At 41.1% G+C, this 27,878-nt stretch overlaps 1 protein-coding gene across 1 annotated transcript; it reads right to left on the reverse strand.

The window, feature by feature from the left end:
- On the reverse strand, positions 1–27,816 carry slc6a2 (solute carrier family 6 member 2). The gene is made up of 15 exons (XM_079292543.1): positions 27,718–27,816; positions 26,877–27,330; positions 21,182–21,313; positions 17,543–17,780; positions 11,702–11,840; positions 11,177–11,311; positions 9,948–10,051; positions 8,902–9,026; positions 8,621–8,733; positions 7,502–7,630; positions 6,599–6,698; positions 6,372–6,472; positions 4,237–4,404; positions 2,258–2,329; positions 1–1,940 (listed from the first exon to the last, which is right to left on the reverse strand). Exons 2-15 carry the CDS (start codon positions 27,169–27,171, stop codon positions 1,917–1,919), a joined length of 1,875 nt encoding a protein of 624 aa, XP_079148669.1. The 5' UTR covers positions 27,172–27,330; positions 27,718–27,816; the 3' UTR covers positions 1–1,916.
- Between the last annotated feature and the right edge of the window lie 62 nt (positions 27,817–27,878).

Genomic DNA, 27,878 nt, shown 5'->3' on the forward strand with positions numbered 1-27,878 from the left:
ATGTGTGTAGATGACGTTCTTTATTATCATATTGTGAATACTTCTTCATAGATGGTTGTCACTCACGTTCAACAGGACATTGGTATTGGACACATTGTTTTTGTAAACATAGTTCAGGAAAGCCAGGGTGTATTTGTTCCCATTCACGTAACAAAGTAGCCCAGGGTCACACTGAAGAATAGGTTTTCTACATTGTTCATCTTAGCTATACATCAAACACCATTGTATTACAGTGGACAGTTACGCTTAAAATACTTTACATTCACGTTTTGTTATAAACAATTTGATGAATACAAGATTATACATAACAAAAGAATATATTTTTTTATATTGTCTTATATATTCCACATAGTTAGTTTTTTCTTTGTAGCTTTATTCCTTGCAGAAAGGAGTCTGTTATAAATTACGTTTTAAATTTCAACTGAATTCCAATAAATAAACTAGAAGTGCACTTGGAGAGCACAGACCTCGGCCAACGGCAATTTGCGTCAAAATTGAATGAGTTCTTCCATGGCCCATGTTTCACCTTTTCCACCAGTTTCATGAAAATTGTGCCAGTAGTTTTCCGTAATCCTGCTGACAAATCAACAAACCCAACTGAAAACATAACCTCCTCAGCTAAGGTATGAAGAGAAACTGAATAAGGTAATCAAAAACATACCTAAAGTAACATATTGGCACTTCAAAGGTGATGAAAACATCACAAGCTATCTTTCAAATAAATATATAAGACCAGTTATCATGCGCTTAAGATAATGTGCAGTGAAAGAGGCATTTGACGGTGGTCACCCCTCCATGTACTGTGCACAAACGGCATACTGTGTGGTTGGCAACAAAATCCCAATACACATACAGACGCACTAACTCGCTCGCTCTCGTTCGGTCACTTTGGAATCTTATACTCCTCAGAAGCACTGAACAGACATACATTTGTAAAGTAAGAGCCACGCAACAACAACAATAATAAAAAAGTTACGCCTTTTTTTTTTTCACCTTCAGTAAGCAGCCAGGCACTGACCAGGTTCAGCCTCAGTCTTTCTTTAGGATTAAGGCATTGTTGGGAGTCTGGCCTTTCAAAGCATAAGAGGTGAATGAAGTCTGCCTCCGTTCTTTTAAAGCTTTGGAGTGACTCATGCATTATTCCATTTTTTGTAACGGAATGTGACATGAAGGCATTATGTAAGACCTACATATAATATAACCCTTGCGAAGGAGCTTGGCCTTGATGCACTGTTGACCTCCAGCTGTTTGACTTAAGTATCAAAGGACTAAGTGAAATTGAGAGATTGCCATCAACAAACTGTGGCTTGATTTGGTGGGTTCCTGAGTCAACACAGTTTATTTAATTTCTTCCTGTACGGAGTGTAATAAACATGGAGTGTCTCGCTTGATAAGGCACTGACAACAGAATGGCTAGAACAGAGACTTTCTTCCAATATTAATGTAATGATAAATAATAAGCTTAAAAAAAAGGTTAAAAATGGAAATATTTGGGTTCCCTGTATAATAGTACACAGTGTAATGGGATTGTTTTGGTGTTCATTTTAGTTTCTGTTCCTTCCAGGAGGTAATGGTCACACCTCAAACAAAATCACAACTACAGTTATGATTAATTCAAATAGTATATAAAAAACCCTGCCCGTGGGCAAGTAACAGTACGCACATTGTCCCCCATGAGGTGTCCCTCCCTTATGAGCTGAAGCTGTTGAATGATTCGGAGTTATGCCGGTTATTATTTTGAAACCAAAGTGCTTAAAGCTACTGTTAACAAAGGCCTTGGGAAGTAAATGGACAGGGAGAGGCTGCTGATCGAGGTTGGAGCCTGTTCTCCTTGTCAGTTTTGACCACTGGTGGCACACTGCAGGAACTCCAAACACCAGATGCGAGGATGGATGAGGGAATTGTGGGTGTCGTCATCAAATGGCCAACCAATGCTTGAGCTGTAAAACAAGATTCTGTTTTGTAGCTTAATGTCCAATGTATTTTATTCTATTTTAACCACTTCAACTGGTTGCAATTCTGTTATTTTACAGTAGTTGTTATATCCTAATTTAAAAGGCCACTCTTTTAAAGGCGTATGCCCCAATGTCTTATCTTTGTCTTTTACCATTGAAATGGTTAATTTTCTTGCATGTGCAATGCTCAGAGCACAAGTCAATTCACAAACAATTAAATGTGTTCAATTCCATATTTATTGGAGCTATTTAGCTAGTTCGAATTAACGCTGTCAACAAAAAGCACAAAAAATTGTCCTTACTGTGAACTGCCGTATATTCCCCTCAGCCACCAAATGATGTTCATGTTCTGGAGTGATGCAATAGGCTATCCTCTGTAAAAAATAAAACGGCAAAAAAACAGTTACAACATTTCTCGAAAAGCAAATGGCATGTATATATAAAATACACTTGCCCTTTAATCTTTATTATCTCTGCCAGAAGAATCCTGCAATGGCCACATTTGCGTATGCATCAGTGTGCGCTTCTGTCTGTCCACGCCTAATTTTGCATTCTGCTGCAGCAAACTCAAGTTCAAGGTCCTCTTGTGGTTATTGGAGACTCGCACTTTGTCCAAAAACGTTTATGGCCCATTTTATACTGCCATTTACTGCCTGCTGACTCCTTGCTCAGGACTATTTAACGCAGGGCATCAGCAAACAGCCTTTGGGCCCCATGTGGCGGTTTAGCCCACAGCCAACATAGGTGACCAAATTACTTTTCACATCTACACATTCTAACGGAGCCAAAGCATTGTGGTTGCTATGAGGAGGAGACGGACAACTTCATAGGCGTTCAAAGGAGTTATCGGAAAGAAGTGTGTCTTGAGAAGAATCTTAAACCCTGAGTACCAACGGGAAATGCCATTGGGATGGGATAATTGTTACAGTAGAATGAAGCTGACACTGGTTGACTGCTGAGGGATGGAAATAGCTCTCTGGTGCTTTGATGATTGCGATCCTTTCATCAGTGTCAAGTTGAGAGAAGACGGTTCTCTCTTAAATTAAGATTGTTGTTTTGCTTGAAAGAACATACTGGATGTTCTTTCAACAATTTAGCTGTTTACCAGTACACTGTTTGAGATGGTATTTGTTACCATATTCTCTATTCTTCAGGCAGTAATTTAAGTTGGCGTATGACAATTTAATATTTACAAAAACATATCTATCTTACAATGTCTTTTTTGTGTGTGTGTGTGTGTGTGTGTGTGTGCATGTTTGAATAATAATGCATTTAATTTATAGGCACCTTTCAAAACGCAACAAGCAACCGCCTTGATTACCGATCGACTACCAGTGGTTCATTCAACATGGATAACTGATTACAGGCGTTGCTGAAGCAGCTGTTATCGGAGCAATTAGCGACATTATCGGACCTACGGAGTGGAAGTTTTAAGTTACCGTTTTTCGCCTTTGAGGATGAAGGACACAAAACGGAGGACTTTTATTCTGCACAACTATTATACTACTGCACACGCAAACTGCAAAGAAACAAAAGCATAAATGCTGACAGAGACTTCAGCCTCCCGGCAGAGCTACGAGTGTGACGGACACCAACGAAACCAGGAGGAAATGAATGAGGCGTGTGCTGACGATTTATTGACCCGTAATCTAGTAAACTTTGTTTTGTAAGTGTTCATTTTGAAGTATATGTGGTGTGTAAGAGAGAGATACAAGGCTGCGTCTGAGTCTGAGTTTACAGAGGAAAATCTTCAGAGGAAGATCTTTAGTCCCAAGCACTCCCTTTCATTATTAAAGACTACTATAATATTCTGTTGTATTTTCTGTAACAAAGCAACCAATCTACTTCCTGTTTACACTGGCACCCTTTTGCCCAGTGTATGTGAATAGTCATGTGATATTCGATTTCAGGCTTGCTAGTATGGACGGAAATCATTTCGCAGACGATGCTGAAACGCCTGTGTGGACGGAGATCGTTTTTGTTTTAAAACACCGGTTTTAAACGAAAATGTATTTGAGTGGATGTAGCCTGAGAGTACAGGAAGGTGTGTACATATTAAGAAGTTCAGAGAGATTCAAAGGAGCAGAATTGTGAAAGGCCTTAAAAGTGAGAAGCAGAATCTTAAAATTGACACTATTTATTTAACAGGGGAGCCAATGAAGTTGCTGAAGAACAGGGGTAAGTCATGTGATCTGTAGAGGTAGTTCTGGCAGCTGAATTCTGGAGTAATTGAAGTTCATGAAGACGAGTAAGAATTGTCAATACATGCATACATACTGACCTGTTTGAATGTTCCTTGTACGCTGCAGAATTTATATATGGCATAGCAGGGAACAAACATCATGGAGGACATGGCCACACCCCAGCCAACTACGTTAGCCCAGTTAGGGAAGACGTAGTCATCATACTTCAGGCCTGACGATGTCACTGTACTGGCTATTACAACAAACTGTGATGGAGAGAAGAGAGAGGGGAAGGGAAAACAGACACACAAGGAATGTTACATCCAGTGGCGGCTGGTCAATAGAGGGCAATGGGGCATGGCCCCACCTTGAGCCACACAACAAAATAATAATAATAATAATGAATTATACAAATTGTCAATATTTGTGTTTTTGATCTGTGGAATGTACCCAGTACTGTGTGTAAAATGTGATTGTGGTGGCGGGCGTGGGTGGCTCAGCTGTGGAGGGGGCGGAGTGTGGGAGTGGTTTGGGGAACGGTGCCGGGAAGGGACTTAATTAGGCACAGCTGAAACTGATCCTGATTGTCTCACTCGCAGCTGTATTTAATCACACAGTAGTGACGAAGGCGAGGAGGGCAGCTCGGGACGAACACAGAGTTATGCTGAGACGGACAGCACGGAAAACTCCCGCGGCGTGTGCTCGAAGGCAAGAGAGCACAAGGCCGAGCCCAGTTAGGGTGTAGGACAATAAAAACCATTTGAACCCGTCATTCCACCGTGTGCTGGCGTCATTGTGCTCCCCAGACCCACCGGGTAGCAGAGAACCTGCTACAGTGATATCTGCGCAAAATATATGCTTTTCTTGCTCGTGCTCTCCGCCTGTGTGCACGACACTCTGAGAACGTGCAGCTAGGGGGGGCCTAATCGTTTTGGCCCAAAAGAGGCGGGTCTATGAAGCAGTTTAGCCAATTGCTGATTAAAGATATAAATGAGTGACATACAATTTAGCCAATCAGCGCCCTCGAATAGATTTAGAGTGGGGCCAAAATGATCTGGCCCCCCTCGCTGCGCATTCTCATCAGGAGAAGTCTCTACAGGCGAGCACTACTCCTCCAAGACCCGTTTGAGAGGAGAACTTTGGCGGAGATTCTGCAGCCAAAGAGCTGATATCAGATCAGCCTGACCTCACAATCAGACAGCAGACTACATGCGAAGCTTCTGTACTAGCTGTACACCAGACAGCTTTGGCTAGCTGGATGACGTCATGCTAATAATTTATTTAGCTTTTTAAAACAACGGGGACAGATCCAGCACGGACAGTTAGGGAGTGAGGGATGAGGAGGTAAGGAAACATGAGAACACCAGGGTAGGGAGTGAGGGATGAGGAGGTAAGGAAACATGAGAACACCAGGGTAGGGAGTGAGGGATGAGGAGGTAAGAAAACATGAGAACACCAGGGTAGGGAGTGAGGGATGAGGAGGTAAGGAAACATGAGAACACCAGAGTAGGGATTGAGGGATGAGGAGGTAAGGAAACATGAGAACACATGGAGAACTCTGTCAAGCTACATGTTAGACAAAGTGAACATCTTTTATTCTACATAGTTGTCAGTCTCATCTGCTTAACTTGGTCATGGAGGCATCAATAGAGATGGTAAATTAATTTTCGTTTTGAAATAAATGTTAAATGTTTAACTGCCAAGTAGTAATGCGTGTTTGATACTCAAATTTTTTTGCATTAAATCATACTGGGATGTTTGCTGAAATTGATAGGATGGCCCTACCTAGAACATGTTCCACCAGCCGCCACTGGTTACATCCATTTGTATTAGCGCAACATGTTTAAGTCACTGCAGTAATATAATTGCAGTGCACATCCATGCTGAAGGAAAAGGATGAGATCTAGGGCGTCTAGCGTCGGAAAAGAAGTTTCCCCTCAAAGAACTTGCCACGAGTCACACTGAGATTCAAACTGTCCGCCATGATCCCACCTTTCCTCTGGGTTCAAACAAGGAGCACCACTGCTGATTATATTATAAATGAATCACTGACACGCAAACTAACATATTTACTGTTGCTAGAATGAGTGATGCCTCCATACAGCCAGTAGGCTTTTGTGAATGACATTTAATGGAATGTCAACCGTTAAACAATTTTTACTGTCTAGGATCAGACATAATCCCTGTTGAGGAAAACCAGCCAAATGCATATACTTTTTTTCTTTCCTCTTACCAGCAGAAAAGCTGGGCTGACAAATTTCCAGCACAGCCTCCAGTAGAGTCCTGGCTTGAAGCCCATCATTCGCTCGATGTCTTCGCTGAAACGGTCCACACCTGGAATGAGCATGAAAAGTTTGTGATTGTGAAGATTGTGAAATGAAATCGGACTACACAATATAAATGGAGTATTTGAGGGGGGGGGAAATGAATGTACTGCCAAAGTACTGTAGAATTTCATACCATAAAACCATGAGACTCCAATGGCCTCGATCAACACGGCAAATAGAATAGAAGTCCCTGCGGCATACTTGTCTAACAGGGTCAGCACATAGATCCCTCCCTACAGGGAGGAAGAGATTCGTTTGAGTGTGGTATATAAATCTTCACCTTTTGAAGAGAAGTGGACCCTCGTGTGCAGTCAAAAAGCAATGGCCTCGCAGACTTAATACGACTGTATGCTTGTTTGCCGTTTGAGGCAACTTAAGTGCACTTTGAAGAGTTGAGAGTAAACAAGCCTCACGCGGACGAAGAGCTGACTTTGTGGACATTAGAGATTTTATACAACAAATCTTTGATTTGTATCTAGAGTAGTACAATCGGTATCATTCACTCCACAATGATTCCATTGATTTGATGAAGGAAAGAAACCATGTGAATCACTAACCTTTCTATCTGTAATCAGTAAGCGTTTCTCCTTGGTGCTGATGCCATGTGAATGAAAAGACTATAGAGTAACATTTGCTTCCTGGATACTACTTTAATTCAATTCTAATTTGTCATCTGTGTGTAATAAAATAGCATTTTTTGATAATTTCTTTGAAAGAGATGTGATATTTTTCTGAAACTTTCCTGTGACGACAGTATATACCGAGACTTGAATACTTCCTTTCAGGCAGCAGCCACATGCAGTTCAAAGCTCCCATTTACCATATGTTGACACTATGCCATCCCTACTTGGTTATTATACCAAAAACAATATATTCTGTGTCCAAGACAATTTTATAATAACTGTTATTTGTGCCAAATAATGCAAAGCTTGATTTTGAGAGAACACATGAAAACTTATATCGGCAGATATAAAAAGAAAGTACTTTATTCAAGTATTAGGGTTAAGTGTATGGCACTTTGAAACTTGATACTGACATTGGTAACGCAGAAGAGGGCAATCAGGAAGGTTCCAAAGGCTGTGGCGAAGGTAAAGACCTTCCTGTTTCTCTTGAGGAACTTAAAATCATCTGACAGGCCTGTGATGACTGCCTCCATGCCACCCATCTGGTGGACACAAACGGAGAGACGCGAGACTCAGATGTTTACATTGCAATAAAGTACAGGCATAAACATTGAATAGAACACAATAAAATAAACAAACCTAGTACATTACGGTATGTAATACGAACATGTTCTGCATTTGATCTACTTGATGAATGATTGAGAGGATAACTTAAGTATGTGGGGAAATTTGCTGAAAGATAAGAGGGTATTAAACTGTCCTCTGTTTTAGTGCCAGAGTGACTCATTGGACAGATATTTGTTAAATTACTGCTGGCTTTTAAAAAAAATCAAAGAAAGAAGTTTTAGTTGCGGCAGAACATTTAGTCACTTTAACGCTGACCACACTAAAACATAGTTTACTACTTCTCCTATTACTTAAATTCTACAACATGCCCACACCATCAGTCAAGAGTCATATTGGTTTAACGCACCACGGAGGGGCTGGACACCCAGCTCACTGAACAGATGGTAGTAGACGTCCAAAATACCAACGCCATTGATATTAGCGTATTGAGTAACACTTATTAAGTAATAGTCAGCCTGGATGGTTTTATCATTCAACAGTACTTATTTGTTAAGCACGTTTTAATACTCTAATTATAAAGGTTGCTACCAGGGAAAGTACAAAAAACCCATATCACACTTGACATTTGAGTCCACTTCAGTTAGAACACATGCTAAAGTGTTATTTACACGTCATAGTTGACTAATAGTTTCCTTTATGTCCTTAAAATCGAATGTGAACTTTTTTTTCAATTTCATCTTGTAAATTGCTGGATTTAAGTTGACATACTCCTTCAACCTGTAGAAAAAGGTACTGTATGAATGTATTTCATCACTAATATTTCACCACTTAAATGAAGTCTTATTGTTGTATTATGCTTTTAGAAATGTTCTACCTGCTAAGTTTTGAAACTGCAAAAAAAAAGATTTTTCTTCTCGTCATAAGCAAATGATTGGAGTTCTATGGAGTGGTTGTTTGGGACTCACCGCGCTGTCAATGCCCAGAGTCAGCAACATGATGAAGAACAAGATAGCCCAAAACGTTGAGCCAGGCAGTGTAGAAATTGCCTCTGGGTAGATGATGAACACCAATCCTGCCCCTGTCCATACACACACAGAAACACAAAAGTTATGGCTTTCATAAACACCATTTACAAAGTGCAAATGTTTGCAGGATCAAACCGTGTATAACTAAATTTCATATCAAGTGAGAAAAAAGATTCAAACTGGTAGTGATGGTGAGGTGTGTCTCTGACACCAGGACTTACCCTCTGTTGCCACATCTTCTATTTTTACCCCATGTTTGCGAGCCATGTATCCAAGCACAGAGAAGATGGCAAACCCTGAGACGAAACTGGTGATGCAGTTCACAGTGCTTGTCAAGAGAGCATCCCTAGAGAAAGAAAACATAACAGCAAAAACAAGTTCAAAAGAAAGCTGGGTTTCTTTATCTGTACATCTTCAATTTCTCAAGTCTACAACTGTCCAACCTTGAAAGTCCACGTTACCGATCTTCTACATTTGTGTTTTCAGTCGTAGTTTGGATAAGGAGTCGCCAACTTTATTTTTATAACTGTCTCTTGTTGGGAGACATTAAGACAGTATCCATTCATTTGTCCTGTTTTTGACCTGGAGCTACGTGTTACTTGATATCTTTCAAGTTTTCCATGGGTCTATCGTTGGCCAAACACTGTTTTAGAGGGAATGGTGGAAATGGAGGAAATGAGAGAGGAGGGGTCCATAATGCTTATAACTTCCAGTAAAGCACCAATTTAGTTTGGAAGCCTCTGTGATGACACATTTCACCTGCTGGGAGATAATGTTTTTGATAATAACTTTTTAATTTTTTTGAGATCTGTTCTGCAGCAGCAAGATGATGTCAGCATTTGCAGTTTTTGTGTAGTTTCAGCAAGATATATATTTTGTCTAGTGGGTGTAAATTTACAAAACTGAAACTGCTGCTCTGCCAACAGCGTGTTCCTCAAACGGCACCACTGCAACCTATTAATGTGTAAAAAGATAAGGCAAGCTCACAACCTCATGCCTGCTTTTTCTGAAGAAGAGCAGCATATGACGAACCAACAACATACAGCCTTTGGCTATTATCTGACAACCCTTCCTGGCCTCTACTTTATCTGTCCTGTTAACACGTGGCCATCGGGGTCAGCTGAACAGATTGGCATCACCTCTGCTGCTGCTTAGTGATCCAGTTAAATGCTGGAAAAGGCTGGCTGCTTAAAAGACAGCAGGATGTTATGTTGCTGGGGGCTTGTTTTGGACTATCATAAAACACAAATAAAGTGCCAGCTCTTACCTGTAGCAGTTGTTGTCAAATTTGTTATAACTGGCAAAAGCAATGAGCACCCCAAATCCTGCTCCCAGGGAGTAGAATATCTGGGTGGCAGCGTCAATCCACACCTGCGGCAAAAATAAAGGAAGAAAGCTTGTGAATTCCTAAAAAATAGTTTCATGTAAATGCTAATGTGCAAATCATGCAAATTATGTCTACACATAAGTGACAAATGTTCGGCTGGTCGAAAATTACATCTTAAATATATACACATTCATATATATATATATATATATATATATATATATATATATATATATATATATATATTAAGTTTGGGTAACACCAGCTGGAATCTCAGAGTTTGAGATTCTCCACCCACTTACAGTGACTCAGAAAGAAGGCTCTCTAAATCCACAGACTCTGTCGCAAGAGTTGCTTGTAGACAGAGTCTGCCCTAAATAGACAGATCTGAACATAAAACCGGAGGTCAACAGCTAAAACGAAAATGTGAAGGTCTGTTACATATTCTGTATATAAGAAGTAGATGTAGTCGTTGTGATGTCTCCCATTGGTTTGTGGACTGTTGGGCCATTGCCATCTTGGCTTTTTGCAACCAGAAGTGACAAGAGAGTGGAGCTAATTTAAACTGAACATGCAGTATGATATTGTTAGGTGACACAAATGTTCCAATGAACTGAAAACACACTGAAATGGTTTAAGTTGTATGACGAAAACACAAACGACTCAGCATACCCTGCTTTGTTGGGTTTTTTTTATGGGACCATAATCTACGAAATGAACATCATGCTGTATTTAAGAAGACTTGAACGTTTACCGAGGTAATAAATCAAGTGAGAAGTAGGGTCATTTTCTCATAGACTTTTATACAATCCGACTTCTTTTTGCAACCAGTCAAGTCGCCCCCTGCTGGCTGTTAGAAAGAATGCAAATTTTGGACAATTCGGCATGGTCTTTACTTTTCTGACCCGGAGGTTGCTCACCTGATGTGTCCCCCAGATTTCATACTGTAAGCAAGAATAGTTCCTTGTTTTTCATCAGTCGTCCCATGAAAACTCATAAAATGCAAGTGTTGAGTGTTTTGTGTTTCATGTCGCAAAATGAGACTGCGATTTGCATTTCGCTGAGCAATCCTGTTGTACTACGACAACAAAATAACCTTGAGATTTTTCAAGGATACAAGGTTACAAACACCCATGGATGGTTTGTGATCAACAAGTGCCGTCTCTAACCTCCAGATTGTTGAGCCGCTTGAAGTCGATGTGGAGGTAGGCCCTGATGCCGTCCATGGATCCTGGTAGAGTTATGCCTCGGATCAGCAAAACAAAAAGGACTACATAGGGCATGGTAGCTGTGATGTACACCACCTGAATACACACACGCAGATAAAAGGGGGACAAATATATTAAGTAGTCCCCTATTTCATTGAACCATTCTATCAATGAACAGAATGTGGATGGCAGTACATATTATAAAAAGTGAAAGAATCCTACCCTCCTTCTCTTACTGTCTGACTAATAGTTAGAGGGTTATGTAGTATGTTGTAAGGCTATGTGCTGCACTAATACAGTACCAACAGTTTATACTGAGCTGCTGTCTGCGAAAGATCTGTTGCAGAACCACCGCTACAAATGTGTCTCTACATATTGTAGTACACAGGCCAAACAGTTCAAATGTATTTATTTTTTTTAAATCAAAAGAAGTAGACAACGAGAAAGCGACACGGTTTTTTCTTGTCGAGTGGTCTAGGCCTGTACCTTCCCTGAGGACTTGACACCTTTCCACAGGCTGAAGTAGAGGATGAAGACCACCACGAGAAGACACAAGGTCAGCTCCCAGCGAGGCAGGCCCAGGTCACTGATACCCGTACTCTGATGGAGATGCAGCACGCCCCGTCTGCAGAAGGAGATATGGATATGATATCCAAAAGACATTCCTGTAATTCTGAAATACTGTCATTGGTGAGAAATCAATAATTGCTTTGTATTAATAGATGACAAAATAGTCTCATGATTCACAGCACGATGATGAGCACTGATGAACATAACTATGTCGGCGATGCATTTTCAAGCAAAACAGCGTTTAACACTACTCTGCACAAATAAAATATCATTGTTCTACGGTATGGCATGTTATTTCTTTTGGCTACATCTTAAAGGTTAGTTGTTTTTGTCAAACGGGCCCACCCAGGTTCTTAGCAGCTGGAGGAGTCTTAACAAAACAGGCCACATAGGTGTCTGAAGATGGGGGATGACGTATTGGACAGAGGCTGTAATCGGATGTATTACAGCACTCTACCTTAAACCAACATTTCCAATCTGACAATGCCACGTCACCCCAGGTCATCATAGGCCAAGGTATTCAGTTGAATGACTTAAAACTAATTAATTCTATTTCAACACTAATGTAGATTAAATATATTTTTCCAAAAAATGTAAGTAAATGTTATTCCTGAAAAATGTTGTCTTTTCCACCCCTATCTAAATATTGTTTCCAGCTGCAAGCTCAGTCAGACCAGCCATTATTGGTTGTAGTCAGTAGCTTATGGTTCCCTTTTCAGAGCTCAGCCCAAACCTGGGGGGATCCGGGGGAGATGATTTTTTTCCAATTTACGGCAACTTTATGAACTATTTTCAAGCCATCTGAGATATTAAAATGCCTAAAATCTGTACATCATTTGGGGAAAACATGATAGTTGCCAAGGGGGAAAAAAAAAAAATGTTTTATCATTCTGAAACCACAACACTACAAATGTTGAGGATGGCTAATTTTCACTCCTGCCACCTAAAAAGAAGCAAGCATTGGCTGCTGTTTATTTTTAAGTTGAACTTACATAGGTAAGGGATTTGGTGTAAACAGCATTATTAATCTTAAAACCTATTTATGTTATACTTTGCTGGAGAAGAGTTCACAGAATGACTGTTTAGTTGACCAATCTCCTAAATTTGTATCAAAATGCAATTTTATAATCTGGGCTGCTGTCCAGCCAGAGAGTCTGAGGGGAGATGACACAAAATTGAGATTGAGAACTTGAGAAAACAGGGAGGGTGCAGCTACAGTTTGGAAATTGTGTTCTTCGGACTGTCTGCAGGTAATTTCTTCATCATAGTTGGTCATCTGCCGATTCTAACAGAACATGAAAAACAAGCTGCAGCATACACAGTGTTCCTTACAACCATGAACGACTTGTATTTTATTTCTATCTGTAAACTATTGAAAAGCACCTTTGTTCCCCTCACATTTGTCCTGAAACTTTCCTCAAAAGAAGATTCAATTAAGTCTGCACGTGTTGTTATGGGTTGATAAACGGCAGAACTGGATTTTTTTGAAACACCCTCAGGAACACGCAAACTGAAGTATGTTCAGATGTACAATCCGAAGGGACCAAGTGATCTGTGAAACTCCTCTTCAGCATTTATTTATCTTTGGCTGATAATAAATCCAAAGCTATAAGGTCTTCGGGGACGCAGATAGCGGCGTGAAGACATCAGTTATTTGGGGAGGGAAATTTAGAGTCTATGCTCTGACCTAGAGGCCTGGTGTTCTGTTGTAATGCCTCAAGGCCTCCTTGTTCATCTGATAGCATTGATAGTGCACTGCCAGTAAATGCTCGCTATAACATCAATCCAGCTCCCTTTGGCCCAGTTACTCTAAACACATTGACTCTTATCGTCACTCAGCGAGCTGGATGTGCTGCTAGCCTAACACGCAATGTTGCCATTAGTTGGTCTCTGTATACTTCATGCCGGCATGCAGCCCGGTCTTAATGTTGGTTACAGAATGAGAAATAGGGCATTCAAAAAGTATATAAATAAAAAGGACTCCAGACTACAAACTGAGTGGTTCAATCGAATTTATTTAATTAATAACAAATGTATTCTACTTGTAATTCTACTAACAAATGTGTCAAATTGCATGTGAGATTGAAGTGAAAGCAATCTTCTCAAGTGTCTTTGTAATTAGATCTTTTTGTTCAAATGAGGGCCATCTGTCAAGTCTAGTTAAGTCTGGTTGCTTAAGGCTCGATCCAAATAGAAAGGATAAGGGTGCATCCTAATGAGTTGTAATGAGTTGGTGTTGGCATTTTAACAATCATTTTTATTTATTTTTTCCTCTTCCTGAAAACGTGACTGAGTATGCCTGCCAGCAGGGAGACTTTCACAACAATCCCAGTGGTTATCCATCTATATGTAATACTTTATTTTGCATTGCGGGACAATTGCACCCACTTAAAACCCAGTTAGTATGTACCATGGAATTGAGATTTGCAAGCTCAGTCTTCCTCAAAGACTGGGTCGAGACTCACCGACGGATCACAGGAGATTTAATTACGGGACTGTAGTACAGGTTTGAGCCACATGAGTCTGAATGTTTGTATTCTTCTGATACTTGTAGCCTACTTACAACATTGAATCTAATATGAATATTCAGTTTTTTTTACTGATAGAAAAAAACAAGAGCCTGTTAACTCTGTCTAAATGTTTGTCTGTTCCCATTTATAAAGTACATAAAACATACGTTGTGATTTATCAAAGGTATACTATTTCAAAATAGCTGGTTTGCTGAAGATGTTAGGTTGCATGCATCAAAAGTTGCAGAAATGATTGTGTAAACCCTGCTTATTTTCTAATCATCTTGACGATTACGGCTTGGAGTGGACGTGAATGACAAATTGATGGTTTCGGAAAGGGGGAGGGGGGGGTTTCCAAAGCTGGTCAACCATCCTGAAGCACCCTGGCCGCTTAAGAGAGCCCATCCCTACTGCTTCATGATTTGTAAGCGATGAGACAGCATTGCATAATTCTGTAGAGGTCATAGACATGATGCTGTGATTTGGGAATTACATTTCTGCAGGTTTTTTTGATCTCTGGAGGCTGCACAATGGAATTAATCACAGACAAATGCCCAGAACTCTTGTTTTCAGGTCAGTCTTTTTGGCAGAAGCCATGTTTTTGGCTGTCTTCACATAGCCCCTTCCACCCCACATCCTCCAAAAGAAGCCAAGTCACATGATATCACACCAGCTTGTTCTGCAATGATTTTGACACTTCATTTTTTAGTGAGTCGTAAAGCAGCATGTTGCAAACATAAACTTGTATTGGATAACTTAGGGGAATAAACTGGAGGGTTAGTTGTTCCTCATATATTTGTTGATGAAGTATCATCTTTTTAAAATACTAAATACTTTTAAATACTAGCGAGTACCTTAAGATTTTGTGATAAGGTGGTGAAGATACATTCTGCATTACCATTTAGCTGTTAGCTCATGTTCTAGCAGACGGACCACAAGAGTCACTTAGGAGGACAGCCTATGACGGAATATGATGATCGTGAGTTACAGTATAACATATTACTGTTGATGGTAGTTACAAAAAACTTGGGTTTGAACGATCATGTGTTTGGGTGTTTTCAGGTTTAAGATATGTACATCTTAAAGATAAATAAAGAATAAAATATGCAAACATTTGTAGGATCCTGTGTTGACTAAATACAAGAACAAATATAAAAACATTTATGTTTAATAATGCATGGTTGCGTTCATTCTTTCCGAAAACAAGCTATGATCAATATTATTTTTGGATGAAATGACAACATGAATGTGAAAGGTGTCAATGTAGTGACAAATCCACAGAGAATTATTGGCCCGTCTCCCTTCAGCCTACAGGTGGCCAAACAATTTATTAACACCAGTTAAAGGATATCTGAGTCACCAAGTAGTCTCATCTTTCTCTAATGCAATTTTCCTGCACAATGCTATTATCTGTAGTCTCAGTAAATCAATAAAATCACAAGTCGTTTGAAATGAACCTTGTGATCGTGCACAGTACGAATGTGTGTGATCATGAATTTCCCCACTGCGGGACTAAAGGATTATCTTATGAATAACCTACTGTAGTGTAAATGTTGGGCAACCATCAGCTAATATATGACCATAGTATAGTGAGCCTAAACAGCTGTGGCGCAAACTAAGAACTGAAGAGTTTTCTATTTTAAATTAGTTTTGTGTTAGAATTTTAATGCAAACTGTACGCTCATGACAGCTGAGAACAGTAGGCTCAAGATGTTTTGTGGATGTATAAGCATCTACGAAGTGAAGCAAGGGACTGTTTACTCAGTTGGCCTCGCACTCTCATGCTGTGCCTTGGCATTGTTCCTGCGGTCAAAGCTAGCCGGACGCAGGAGGATTTATTGTCCCCGACGGATCCTAAGCCCATGCAAGATCTGTTTTGAAGTATCCTATTGTTTGTCGATCTACTTCTTTTTTTTGATTTATTTTTCCCCATGAGTGAAGTGTAATCGTCCACCTGGAGCATATAGTCTGCCTTCTGGTTTTATGCACCATGTCTGCTCTTTGAGCAATATCGGATCACTTTTTGGAAAGTATGCCCAAATTCACAAGTCTGGAGCTTTGACGCAAATGCTGACCTCTTCATGTTGAGTAAAAGTATTTACTTATTTTGAAAATATGCGGGAGGGTTCCTGGAGGTTCTTAAAAGATAATCCAGGGATCCTGATTAAATAAACCGTACAAGACAGTTCTGCCCAGGAAAATGGGAGTGGATCTTTAACAAGCTCAATTATTTGCCGGGTTGCATGCTCGATGTATTCTGTGCGTCACGCTTGTACCGTGTACTGTCCAAGTCACTTCACAGACTTCCTCTGGGGCTGCACAGTCGGTCTTTATAGAAGCTGGGGAAGAACGTCTTTCTGTCTTTGAAGTATAAACAGATGGAGCTTTTTTCATGCTCTTCAAAGAGTGCATTTGAACTCTTTATGTGTCCTTTTATAGTGCAAACATTGGTAACACTTGCTATGACGCCCATGTCTATACTGCATTGCAATCTGCTTATAACACTGTATAGTTATGAGCACTCATTAATATTCATAATGCTTAATAGCAGTAATCATAAAACCTTATAAAGCACCTTATAATGACATAAGGTCAAGTATCATAATACTTGATAATGGCTGGTCACTCATTTGTTTTGTATAAGAACAAAAAGTATAATTTGCTTTCAGTAAAGTGAAACAAATATCATTAAATATACGCGCGATCAGTACAGTTATCAAGTATCACGATACCTGACCTTATAAGTGTATTTATTATGCTTTATAATACGTTGTGGTTATTTAATTATGATTGGATAATGATATTTATGACTATCACAATACAGTGCCATAAGCAGATTACATAATATACTGCTATAAGTATGTTCACAATGCATTGTACAAATGAACATCATAGAAAGTGTTCCCCAAACATTTATGGCTGGTTGATTTTAACTGCCTGTCACTCCATGTGGATACCGGTGCGCTTGTTTCATGGAAATGTACATACTGTCCGAGTGTTATTTAGAAAGCACTCCCAATAAACATGAAAGCATCACGTCTGTCCATTTAACAGAGATTAAGATACCTGCATTTTGATGTTTACCAAATAGTTAATTGGGTCTGATGCTTGAATAGGTGTGATGTTAAAACTTGATTACCTATTACCATGTTTTTCTTCTTAAGTTGCACAAAATGTAAATCATGCCACAGCCTACATAGGTCACGATCTGATAAATGAAGTACTCTGAATTTCAGAAATCACTCACTCATAGTACTCTGCTGCCGGGGTGATCTTGTACTTGGCGTAAGACGTTCCATTGCCGATGACGGATCCGTTGAGGGCTTTAGGGTAGGTGCAGTTCTGACTGTTCCAAACATTGTCACATTTGAGCCACGGCAGCTCATTGGTCATGGAAGAGAACAGGTAGTAGAGGGACCAGGCAATGATGACGTTGTAGTAGAAGCCGACATACAGGGCTATGATGATCACACTGTAGCCCACACCTGAGGAACAGAGTTATTATTCGTAACTAAATGATGGTTTAGGTTCACACTGTGCAGCCCAGTGCAAATTCACTTAATGCATGCTCTCTATAGAGACGACCATATTTGATATATTTTCTGCTGTTAACATACGTTTCATAATGTGAACTGGTTCCAAATAAAGCGTATAGATACATGCTGCATCACAATATTGATGAAAAGAGTGTTGTGACGGTTCCGTGACGGTTCCCTGCCATGTTCCTGGTTTGTGTGTGTGTGTGTCCCTTTTAATGGCAGGATCCGGGAGATTGCAGACTGGAGACACCTGGGCCAGTGCTCCAGTATAAAGCTCCGCCTTCCTGGCAACAGGGCCCCGCTCTCCTATCACCCCGTGGAGGAACGAGAACGGCTCGTTCCAGCCACCTTTGTCATTCGACGTATTGTTATGTCGAATAAAAACTCTGCTTTTGGTAACCTGTCTGCGTCTCCATGATTAGGTCATGACTGTCAGAGCCAGGTCGTGACAAGTGTCCATCGAATTCAGTTGTTTGTCTCATTACCCAGCCAATAGTACTATTGAAGAGCAAAGCTGACATCACACATCCTTGTCTCACGCCTGTCTTCACTTAGAATTGTAGGAGACTCTTTCCAACCCTGCATGTGAAGTTGGTATAACAACTTTGTATCACAAGAACCATATCTTCAGGGACAATATGCGCCAAAGGCTTTCACGATGAATAGAGTCAAATGCTTTTTCAAAGTCAACAAAGTTTATATACAGTTCCCTCTGCCACTCTGTGCACTGCTCTATGATGTTGCGTAACGTGAATATGTGATCGTTGCAACCTCTACACTTTCTGAAACCTGCCTGTTCTTTTCGCAGATGTTGGTCTACTACAGCATCTGTTATTCTTTATACGTTGATGATCTTTGCCATGATCTTACTTGGTATTGACAGAAGTATAATTCCACGCCAGTTGTTACAATTTCTTAGAAAACCTTTCTTTGGTACTTTGATGATTTGGCACCAATTCAGGTTTACGGAGAAGATCTACTCAAAACTGACTGTTATTAGTTCACATATTTGGGCAGAAGAATGCATGGAGACCATGCTAATAAGAAGATGGAGATGGATAGGACATGTGTTGGGAAAAGACCCTGCTGATATTACAAGAACAGCCTTACATTGGACACCAGAAGGGAAAAGAAAAAGAGGCCGACCAAGAAACACATGGAGAAGAACTGTGAAGAAGGAAATGCAGAGCGTAAACCACTCGTGGAGCACCATCCAGTGACTCGCCCAGGACAGACGGGAGTGGAAGGCTTTTGTTGCTGCCCTAAATGCCAGGACGCATGTTACCGCTCCAGTAAAATTAGCCTAAAACGCCTATCTAAGCCATAACCAAAGTAAATTGAAAGCTGTTCTTGAACCATTTGGAGTACATGCATGGTTTTGGTCTCTCTTGAAAGGTAACACTCTGACGTATTCTCCCCAACAGTGAGAATCACTGTATGTGCTACTGGCATTGAGTAATAGAAGTTTGAACACACTGAAGTAGAAGGTTTTTATTTCCGCCTGAATATTATTTTGCAAACAGATGCCTGCAGATGACTATAGCTGGGACTTATTAGCTGGAAAACACAATGGGACCACAGCATGAAGCCTTACCTAGTCCAAGTTCAAATTTGATAACAATACCACAGAAAATTTATATTGTAGGGTATGTCTAGGCCAGGGGTCGGCAACCTTTTCTATCCAAAGCGCCATTTTGCCCTATTTTCCACCAAATAAAATTTGTCTGGAGCCGCAAAAGGTATTTGATATCACAGCTTATAAAGTTGTATATATAGTTATATATACAAAAACTATAGTTTGTTGTATTTATGAAAATATAGAACAAGTATAAAGACAATCCTTGACATGTTTTTGCAATTTTACCTGATATAACAATATCAAACGCTTATGAAGAGCTCAGTTTCCTGCAGCAGCTGAGAAATCGCTCTTTTTCGCTCATCTCCAGCATGACACTTTTCAGCAAATGCTGTGTGCATGTTCTGGAAGCACAGAGGTAAGTCAGCATTGTTGGCAGTAAAAGCAAATGAAGACGTCCACGCAGAGTTAAACTCTATTTTCCTCCGTGACTTCTTTTTTTTTTGGATTTATCCATTTATAGTTTACAGAGAGCGGGGGTCTGAAAATCATGATAGCCACCTGCAGGGAAAAGCGCTTGACAGGGGTTGAGGATTTAACTGCCTGTGGGAATAATTAACATATAAGATTCTGTTCATTCTTGCTTACAAATTATATTCTCTGTGAACACGTTTCTCTTTTTGGAGAGAGTCATGTGAGAACTTCTTCGATTAGCGCAATTTCCCTGCTCTTCTTTGTCACATGTGTGTGTGTGTGTGTGTGTGTGTAAACCTCGCTCGAGTCAGGGAACTTGTCAGAATACCCATATTTGGGTATTTAATCCTGGTTAAGTGAGTTGTTTTGTCCCCACTGGAATGTGAAAAATCCTTGCGTGAAAACAGAGAAACCATCACCATAAATCCATCACATCATTCTCGGCAGGAAAAAAACAAACCCTCGTCAGCACTGAAGCCAACGAAAGCAGTGCCTGTTGCTGGTTCAATACTGCAGATCTGAGGCATTTATCTGACATCTTTTAAACCATGCTGCTTCAAATAATAATCTGTGATTTAAAGACCACGATGTGAGAAGAGGTCAGGCTTATGTGTAGCTGTGACTTTCCAGATGCATGATCTTAGATCTCCTTTTCTCAATGTAATGCTAATCATGACTGGTTAACAGCTTTTTGCAGGATTGGCTTTGCAGTGAAGTCCATATCACAGGCAAAAAAAAAAAAGATCATATTGTTTGTGCCCAGTTGCTAGAATTTAAGTCAATGCAAGTTTCAGTTTAAAGTTCACACAACATAAATACATGTTTGTCCGTTTTATTTAATGTGCTTCTCTATAACAACAGTACATGATAGAGCCCTTTTGATTTAAGATTGTTGGTTGTGTCTCTGATTAGTTTAATTGATTGACTTGTAATTACATTGACCCCAACTGTGTTCCTCAACAGGCCAAGGACAGTAGCCTGGTTTGCTTTGGCTTCACTCATTTAAAATTGGCATTTGAAGAAACGTAGACAGGGGTATAAGGTTGGAAGCCCAAGCGGAGAATGAAATACAGAAAGGTGAAACGGAGAAATAGTTCCAAGTGACACTTCTGAACCTATAAGGGTTAAAGGACAAGAACGAAGGGATGAAATTAAAGGGCAAGAGATTGAAAAGAAGCAAAGAAGAGCATGACTGAGCTGTCACTAGCCCAGTTTAAGAGGTTAGAGAAAGGATGAAGTAAAAAGACATGCCAGTTCTCGTGTGTGTGTTTGTACTTGTGCGTGTGTTAAAGCTCACCTTTAAAGATGGGGCAAATTTTCCAAACTGTAGCTGCCCCTTGCCTGTTGTACTGGCCCAAGGCAAGCTCCATGTAGAACAATGGCATCCCCGCAATGACCAAGAAAAGAATGTACGGGATCAAAAAGGCACCTGGAAAGAGAAATAATTACATATCATGCTTTACATAGTCCTTGCTAGTGTTACGACCGGCTCGGGAGTCGCAACATATAGGAGGGACACAACACCAAGTTAGGTTAAAAACAACCACAGCTCCCAGTTTATTTACAGGACACAAGTAAACTGTAGTGTGCAAATCCCACTGCAGACCAGGGTCTGGTGCCAGGCAGATGAGAGAGAGCGAGGGCGGAGCAAGGAGGCGCTTATATAGGTAAACTACATCCCCATCCAGGTGCCCTCAATCACTCGTTGGGGAGCTGGACCTAGAAGTCAAAAGACACAGAATACACACACACACCCCCAAGCACAAACATTCACAGCGGGACATAGAACCATACGTAACACTCCCTTCCTTAAGATGACAGCCATATGTTTTAACAGAAGAAACCCTCTTACGCATGAGGATACCAACCTCTCAGTAAAAGTGGCATGAGTAGTACCACTCTCATCCTTAGGCAACACTGCTGCCATACACTTGGCCAAAGGAGGGTCAGCCTTCTGGGCTGCTATCAGCTGTTCCTTGCCAACCGTCAACTGCGTGTCAGGCCCAGCAGGCACAGTGACAGGACAGGTCAATTTAACTTCAGTAGACTCATTTCCAACAGAGTTAGTGGACAGCTTATCTAGAGGCAACTCAGAAGTCACAGAAGGATCAGGATCCGCCTCTAGAATGTCAACAGTTGGATCCACTTCAGATAAATTCACTACATCTTCATACTTTCTTGACTGGGCACGAGTTACAATGCAAGCAGGAAGGACTTTAGGCAACCGAGATGACAGATCAGTACTCTGGTAATCAACTACGGAGCCTGTTCGTCTATCACTACAATGGGAGCAGGAAACACCTTCCCTCCAGCCAAATCATTACCCAAAATCAGGTATACTCCCCCTAAAGGAAGCTGGGTCAGCCACCACGACAGGGCCTGTAACCAACCCAGATTGCAAATACACAACATGCAATGGGGCTTTAAGCCACCTCATCCCACATCCTTGGACTGAAGCACTGCTACTAGTGGAGGTCTTCTCAGAGAGAGGCAAAACTCCTGCCAAAAACAAGGACTGAGAGGCTCCTGTATCTCTAAGGATGCGAATTGGGATGAGCTTCTCAGAATCAGAAGTTGCTATTGAACCCTCCCTACGGAATGGTGCAAAGGAGTCATGCTCGGTGCGTTTTTTATTGTTCTGACAAGGACCAACTACACGGGGAAACTGCTGGGGTACCGAAACTATTAGCCCTACAGGCTTAGTACCTTCTGACTTTTTATTGAGAGCATGACAGTTTGCTATGAAATGACCAAGCTTTTTGCAATAAAAGCAAGTCCTAATGGGAACTGAAGGAGACCCATTGCTTCCAGGTCTTAAACAAAAGGTGTGAGGAGAGGCTAAGCTCTTAGTCTCACCGGTTTTGCCACTAAAGACTGTTTTATGAGCCAAGATATACTCATCGGCAAGCACAGCAGCCTCCTCCACTTTAGTCACTCTTTGCTCACTCAGATAGGTGGCCACCACTTCAGGGACACAATTTCTAAATTCTTCCAGAATAATCAACTGCTGAAGTTCCTCCTTGGTCACAACCGTTTGTGATGTGAACCACCGAGTGAAAATGATTTCCTTTTCTCTAGCAAACTCCACAAATGTCTGCTTCTCCACCTTACGATACCCTCTAAACCTCTGTCTGTAGGCCTCAGGGACCAACTCATAGGCACGCAAGATGGCGGCCTTAACGATGTCATAATCTGAGATCTGGGTCAGAGTTAAAGATGAATAAGCCTCCTGATGAGCTCTACCTGTCAGTACACACTGCAACAGTAGTGTCCAGAATTCTTTAGGCCATGCTAAGGTGGTAGCAACACGCTCAAAGCTCGAACTTTCCTACCTCCTTCTCACCAAAATGAGGAACTAAAGCTATGTTCTTAGCTACATCAAAACGAGGACCAGATGTACAACAATTAGCCTGCTCAGTTTCAGCTCTTGACCTCAACTCCAGTTCCTTAATTTTCTCCTCATGTACCGGTACTTGTCTCAACCTCTCCATCTCAAACCTCCTTACCTCTTCTCTTTCCTTAGCCTCCATTTCTAGCTCTTTTATTCTGAATTGCAATTCCAATTCTCGCAAACGTACAGATTGAGCATCGTGAGACTTCAAGATTACTTGTTCCGTCTTCCCAACAGTTAAACCTGCAGACACATGTAAGCCCTGCTCCTCATCAGGCTGACTAGATTCACGGGGCAATACTCCCTGTTCAATGAGTGCAGTGACTACCTTAGCTCTAAGCTGACCTGTCTTAAAGGAAGTTTGAGCAATTTCAAGATGGTACTGCTCTGCAATAGACATGAGCTGGGCTTTGGTACATTGAGCCAGCTGCTCTATTGTAGGACCTTCACTGATCTCTTGAAGACCAGACTCCATTGTGAGATCACAAAAACAACTTCATGTGAAACAAATCTCTACAAGGTAGCACACCCAAAAATGGGCTCCCCCTAAGTAAGCTAAACCACCAACACAAAGTAACACGACCACACAGAAATAGTGCTCCCAAACAGCACAGCTTACCTACACAAAATCTGAGTAATTGAAATGCACCAATCACTAGGCTGTCTATACAAGAGCAGCTACTTAACTATTTCAGGCCACACAGTATAGAAATAGTGTTAACAATACTCTTACCCCTACGATACACTGAAATTCTAAACACTACTTTTCTACCTCCACTGAGAAGAAAGTAGGTTCCACAAAATGTAGTCCCTGCAAGAAGCATGCGACTACCTGAACACGAAGCTCACACAGATAATAGAAAAGCATGAGCACTGGCTTACTAAGCCAGCCAGACGAATCAGGGTTCAAAGAAGAACAAAACTACAGCCTAGCGTTTAACCAAAACTACAGCCTAGCGTTTAACCAAAACTAGTGTGCACAACAATATTTCTCCACTCTTACTACTCACACAGCGTACAGCATGTGTGAAGAACAAAGGCCAGCAAATGCCACCACATACTATCCTGAGGAATGAACATTTCAAACTGACCTTTTCTTGAACTTACCTGGTTTCCTCTCTACCTAAGAAACTGTAGTTCTATCTGGCTAAACCTCAACTAGTCTTCGTCGGCTTTCCCGGGCACGCCAGGGGCCACCCTAGGGTTACCGCACCAAAAACAACAAAGTGGTGCTGGTCTCTCCAACACCCGCAGGCTTTCTTGACCAGGCAAGCTCAAAAAGAGAAACTAAAAACTCAACCTTAAGTGGTGACATCAGCCTGAACCTACTAACGAAGTCTAGGAGTAAAAAATGACCAAAGGCTAACTGAGCTTCGGACGAGCCCCCATTATGTTACGACCGGCTCGGGAGTCGCAACATATAGGAGGGACACAACACCAAGTTAGGTTAAAAACAACCACAGCTGCCAGTTTATTTACAGGACACAAGTAAACTGTAGTGTGCAAATCCCACTGGTGCCAGGCAGATGAGAGCAAGGAGGCACTTATATAGGTAAACCACATCCTCATCTAGGTGCCCTCAATCACTCGTTGGGGAGCTGCACCTAGAAGTCATAAGACACAGAATACACACACATGCACACACACCCCCAAGCACAAACATTCACAGCAGGACATAGAACCATACGTAACACTGGCGTGACTTATATTTAGTTGTTAGTAAAAACAGGTTCAACATGCTCAATGTGGACAGAAGTGCTAGACAAAACAAAATATCAAAAGAAGAAACAAAATGTGGGGGGGGGGGGGGGGGGTTGATTAAGGGTCTTGACATTGTTGGAAAAAACAACACACCATAACATGCAAGCAGGAAGGCTCACAGCTATTTTCATGCTGGGCCTCAGTAGCACATCCACCAACAAGGAAATGACCTCCCATAATTGAATTGTTCTTGACATTGTCCATCACAAATGACACATTATCTACAGTAATGAATACATTTTGCTGAGGGCCAATATGATTGACAGGCCAGCGGTGGAGTTGACCCTTTGGGGCACTGATCATAACATGTTGATTTTCGCCACGTGAATGGACACGCAGGCTAACAAGCCCTCTGTTGATGAGTGTTGGGGGAGGAACAACACTGTTTAAAACAATCCTTTGTTCATCAAAACACACACACTGTACTTTCTCTTCTCGCATACAGGGCAGCTTCAGCGGTGGAATCGGTTCCTCTTGTGTTCAGACATACTGAGTAAACCTGAGCTCAGAAACTTGTTTTTGAAAGTTCAATTAGACCAGGCAAATAAACCTGACAGTATATTTTGAACAAGATGAATCCTATATTTATATAATTTGCAAGTAGATGCTAAAACATCACTTCATGACTCATTTGACAATACAGGTTGATTTTAGAGCTACAGTGGCTTTACACGTGTACACTGGGCTGTCCCAATATCACATTTTCACAACATGTTTATCATGGCCAGAAGAACTCACGATAGCAATATTATCGCAAATTGATCTTTGACTTTGTTTATTGTGCGTTTTGTCCCATTTTTGGCAAATGAATTACACTCAAAATACCAGTGGATAGAAGTGGAGGGAGAATCTAAAACCATAACTATATACAAAATAATTTAAGAGGCGCTGGATAATTTAGACAATATCATCTGTGTATTATGAACATTGTATCAATATTTAATTTTTGAATATGACGGTTATCACCCTACATGTACATGTCTTTATGAAGGGGTACATTTTCTTAATTATGTAAGCTAAAACAGTTTCTCATGATCAATTAATGGATTTAAAGAACTGAAAGTGGCACAATATTAAAGCCATTTTAAAATCCATGCATCTTTTATCTGTAACCGCTGGGTCACTGCGGGGCTGGTGCTGATCGCAGCTTACATTGGGCAATTTTAAAATAACAATGTAATTCGTTTATTAAGACAGAGTTCCTACCTTTTTTAAGAAAAGAAAAAGTAGAACCAAACATTGAAGCTAAAGATCTCTAAAAAAAACACCTGTTGGTGATTCAACTACACTTCCCACCCTCTCTGCTCACTACAGTGCACCTTCACTTTTCAATAGTTTTAAGTGTGGTTATCTATCCAGACTTGCTGAGTAGCCAATAACCCGGACAGTCCGTGCAGTATCTTTATCCATGTGCATTTGTTTTTAGAAAATTAGGTATTTCCTTCATCATGTCAGCTACAGTAAATGCACTCTCCCGTTAATACACGTGGTACCATTAAAACGTTCATTAAGGAGATTAAAGGAACTATTAGAACAACATCTCAAAAAATACTGTCATCGAAACTGTCTGTAGTATTTAACAACTGTCTTTAACAACACATTCGTATTTTTGACTGACTTGGAAATAGAAATAGGCACGCTTTGGTACCTGGCCCATAAATGAAGAACAAACTACTCATTATAATTTACAGTGTAGCCTACTAGCCGACCCAGTCACGCCTGGTATTCAATATTATTATGTTACAGCGATTTAGTACCCGAACCTGAGACCATGATACATTTGTGACCTCTTCAAAATGTGTAGGCATCTGTGATCGCTCTGTATCTGAAGTCAACTCACCACCTCCATTTTTGTAGCACAAATAAGGGAATCTCCAAACATTGGCCAGGTCTACTGCGAAGCCAATCACCGAAAGGAGAAAGTCTATTTTCTTTCCCCAAGTTTCTCGATCGTCCTCGATGCATCCGGGAGGACCTGCGGGGTGGCCAGGGGTGGGAATGATGGAGGAGCTGGTGTACTGGACGCCATTCTGGTCCTTCACCAGTATCAGTTCTACCTCCTTTTTCTCCACATTGCACTGTTTCAGCGGGGCCACCGACGAGAGCTTGTGTTCTGGCAGAACCTGGATATTCATTTTCTCTGCGGTGCTCGCGAAGCCCACGCTGACCCGGTGCGCTCACGGCCCCCTGCAGGTTCTGGCGGAGCTGATGGTCCGGGTCGGTGCTCCCGAGGACGGCAATTCCAAGCGAGTGTTCTCCGCCGAAACCGCAGCTTCTACCCCCACATACATGAGCTGGAGAGGAGGGAAGAAAAACAGAGTTTGGAGAGGTTTGGTGTTTGTGCGTAAAGTTTTCCGCAGAGGTTAGAACAGGGTGGGATAGGTGACAGTATTCTTCCTATAACAGCAAGACCTGACAATACTACCTGTACAGTATTAGGATAACACATTATATCTGTAGGCTGATGCCCAGCAACAGCAGGTGAAAGACCCTAAAGAGCGAATTCCTCTCCACGTAACGGCGCGCGCATGAGCCTATTGTGCGCTAAACAGTCAACCCAATCAAACAGTCACCTAAAAACAACCCTCATGAGGATAACGAGAAATATAAATGGTTAATTGAATATCTCCCCGTCGCTAAAGCAGTTTAAAGGTGTGCGGCATAAAGTTTTCCCTCCGTACTTTGTGCAGCTAGGTACGCATCTCCATGACCCGATGATGCTGCTGTCCAGACGCATCTGAGGGAAGACTGCCCATTCTGAAGGAACTATAAGACTCGCCTTATCCTGCAGAGACGATATAAAATGCGAGCTTTTAAATTGGTTTCCCCTCTCTCTCTCTTC

This window comes from Melanostigma gelatinosum (genome assembly GCF_949748355.1).
Source record: "Melanostigma gelatinosum genome assembly, chromosome: 2".
In the NCBI taxonomy this organism is placed as follows: domain Eukaryota; kingdom Metazoa; phylum Chordata; class Actinopteri; order Perciformes; family Zoarcidae; genus Melanostigma; species Melanostigma gelatinosum.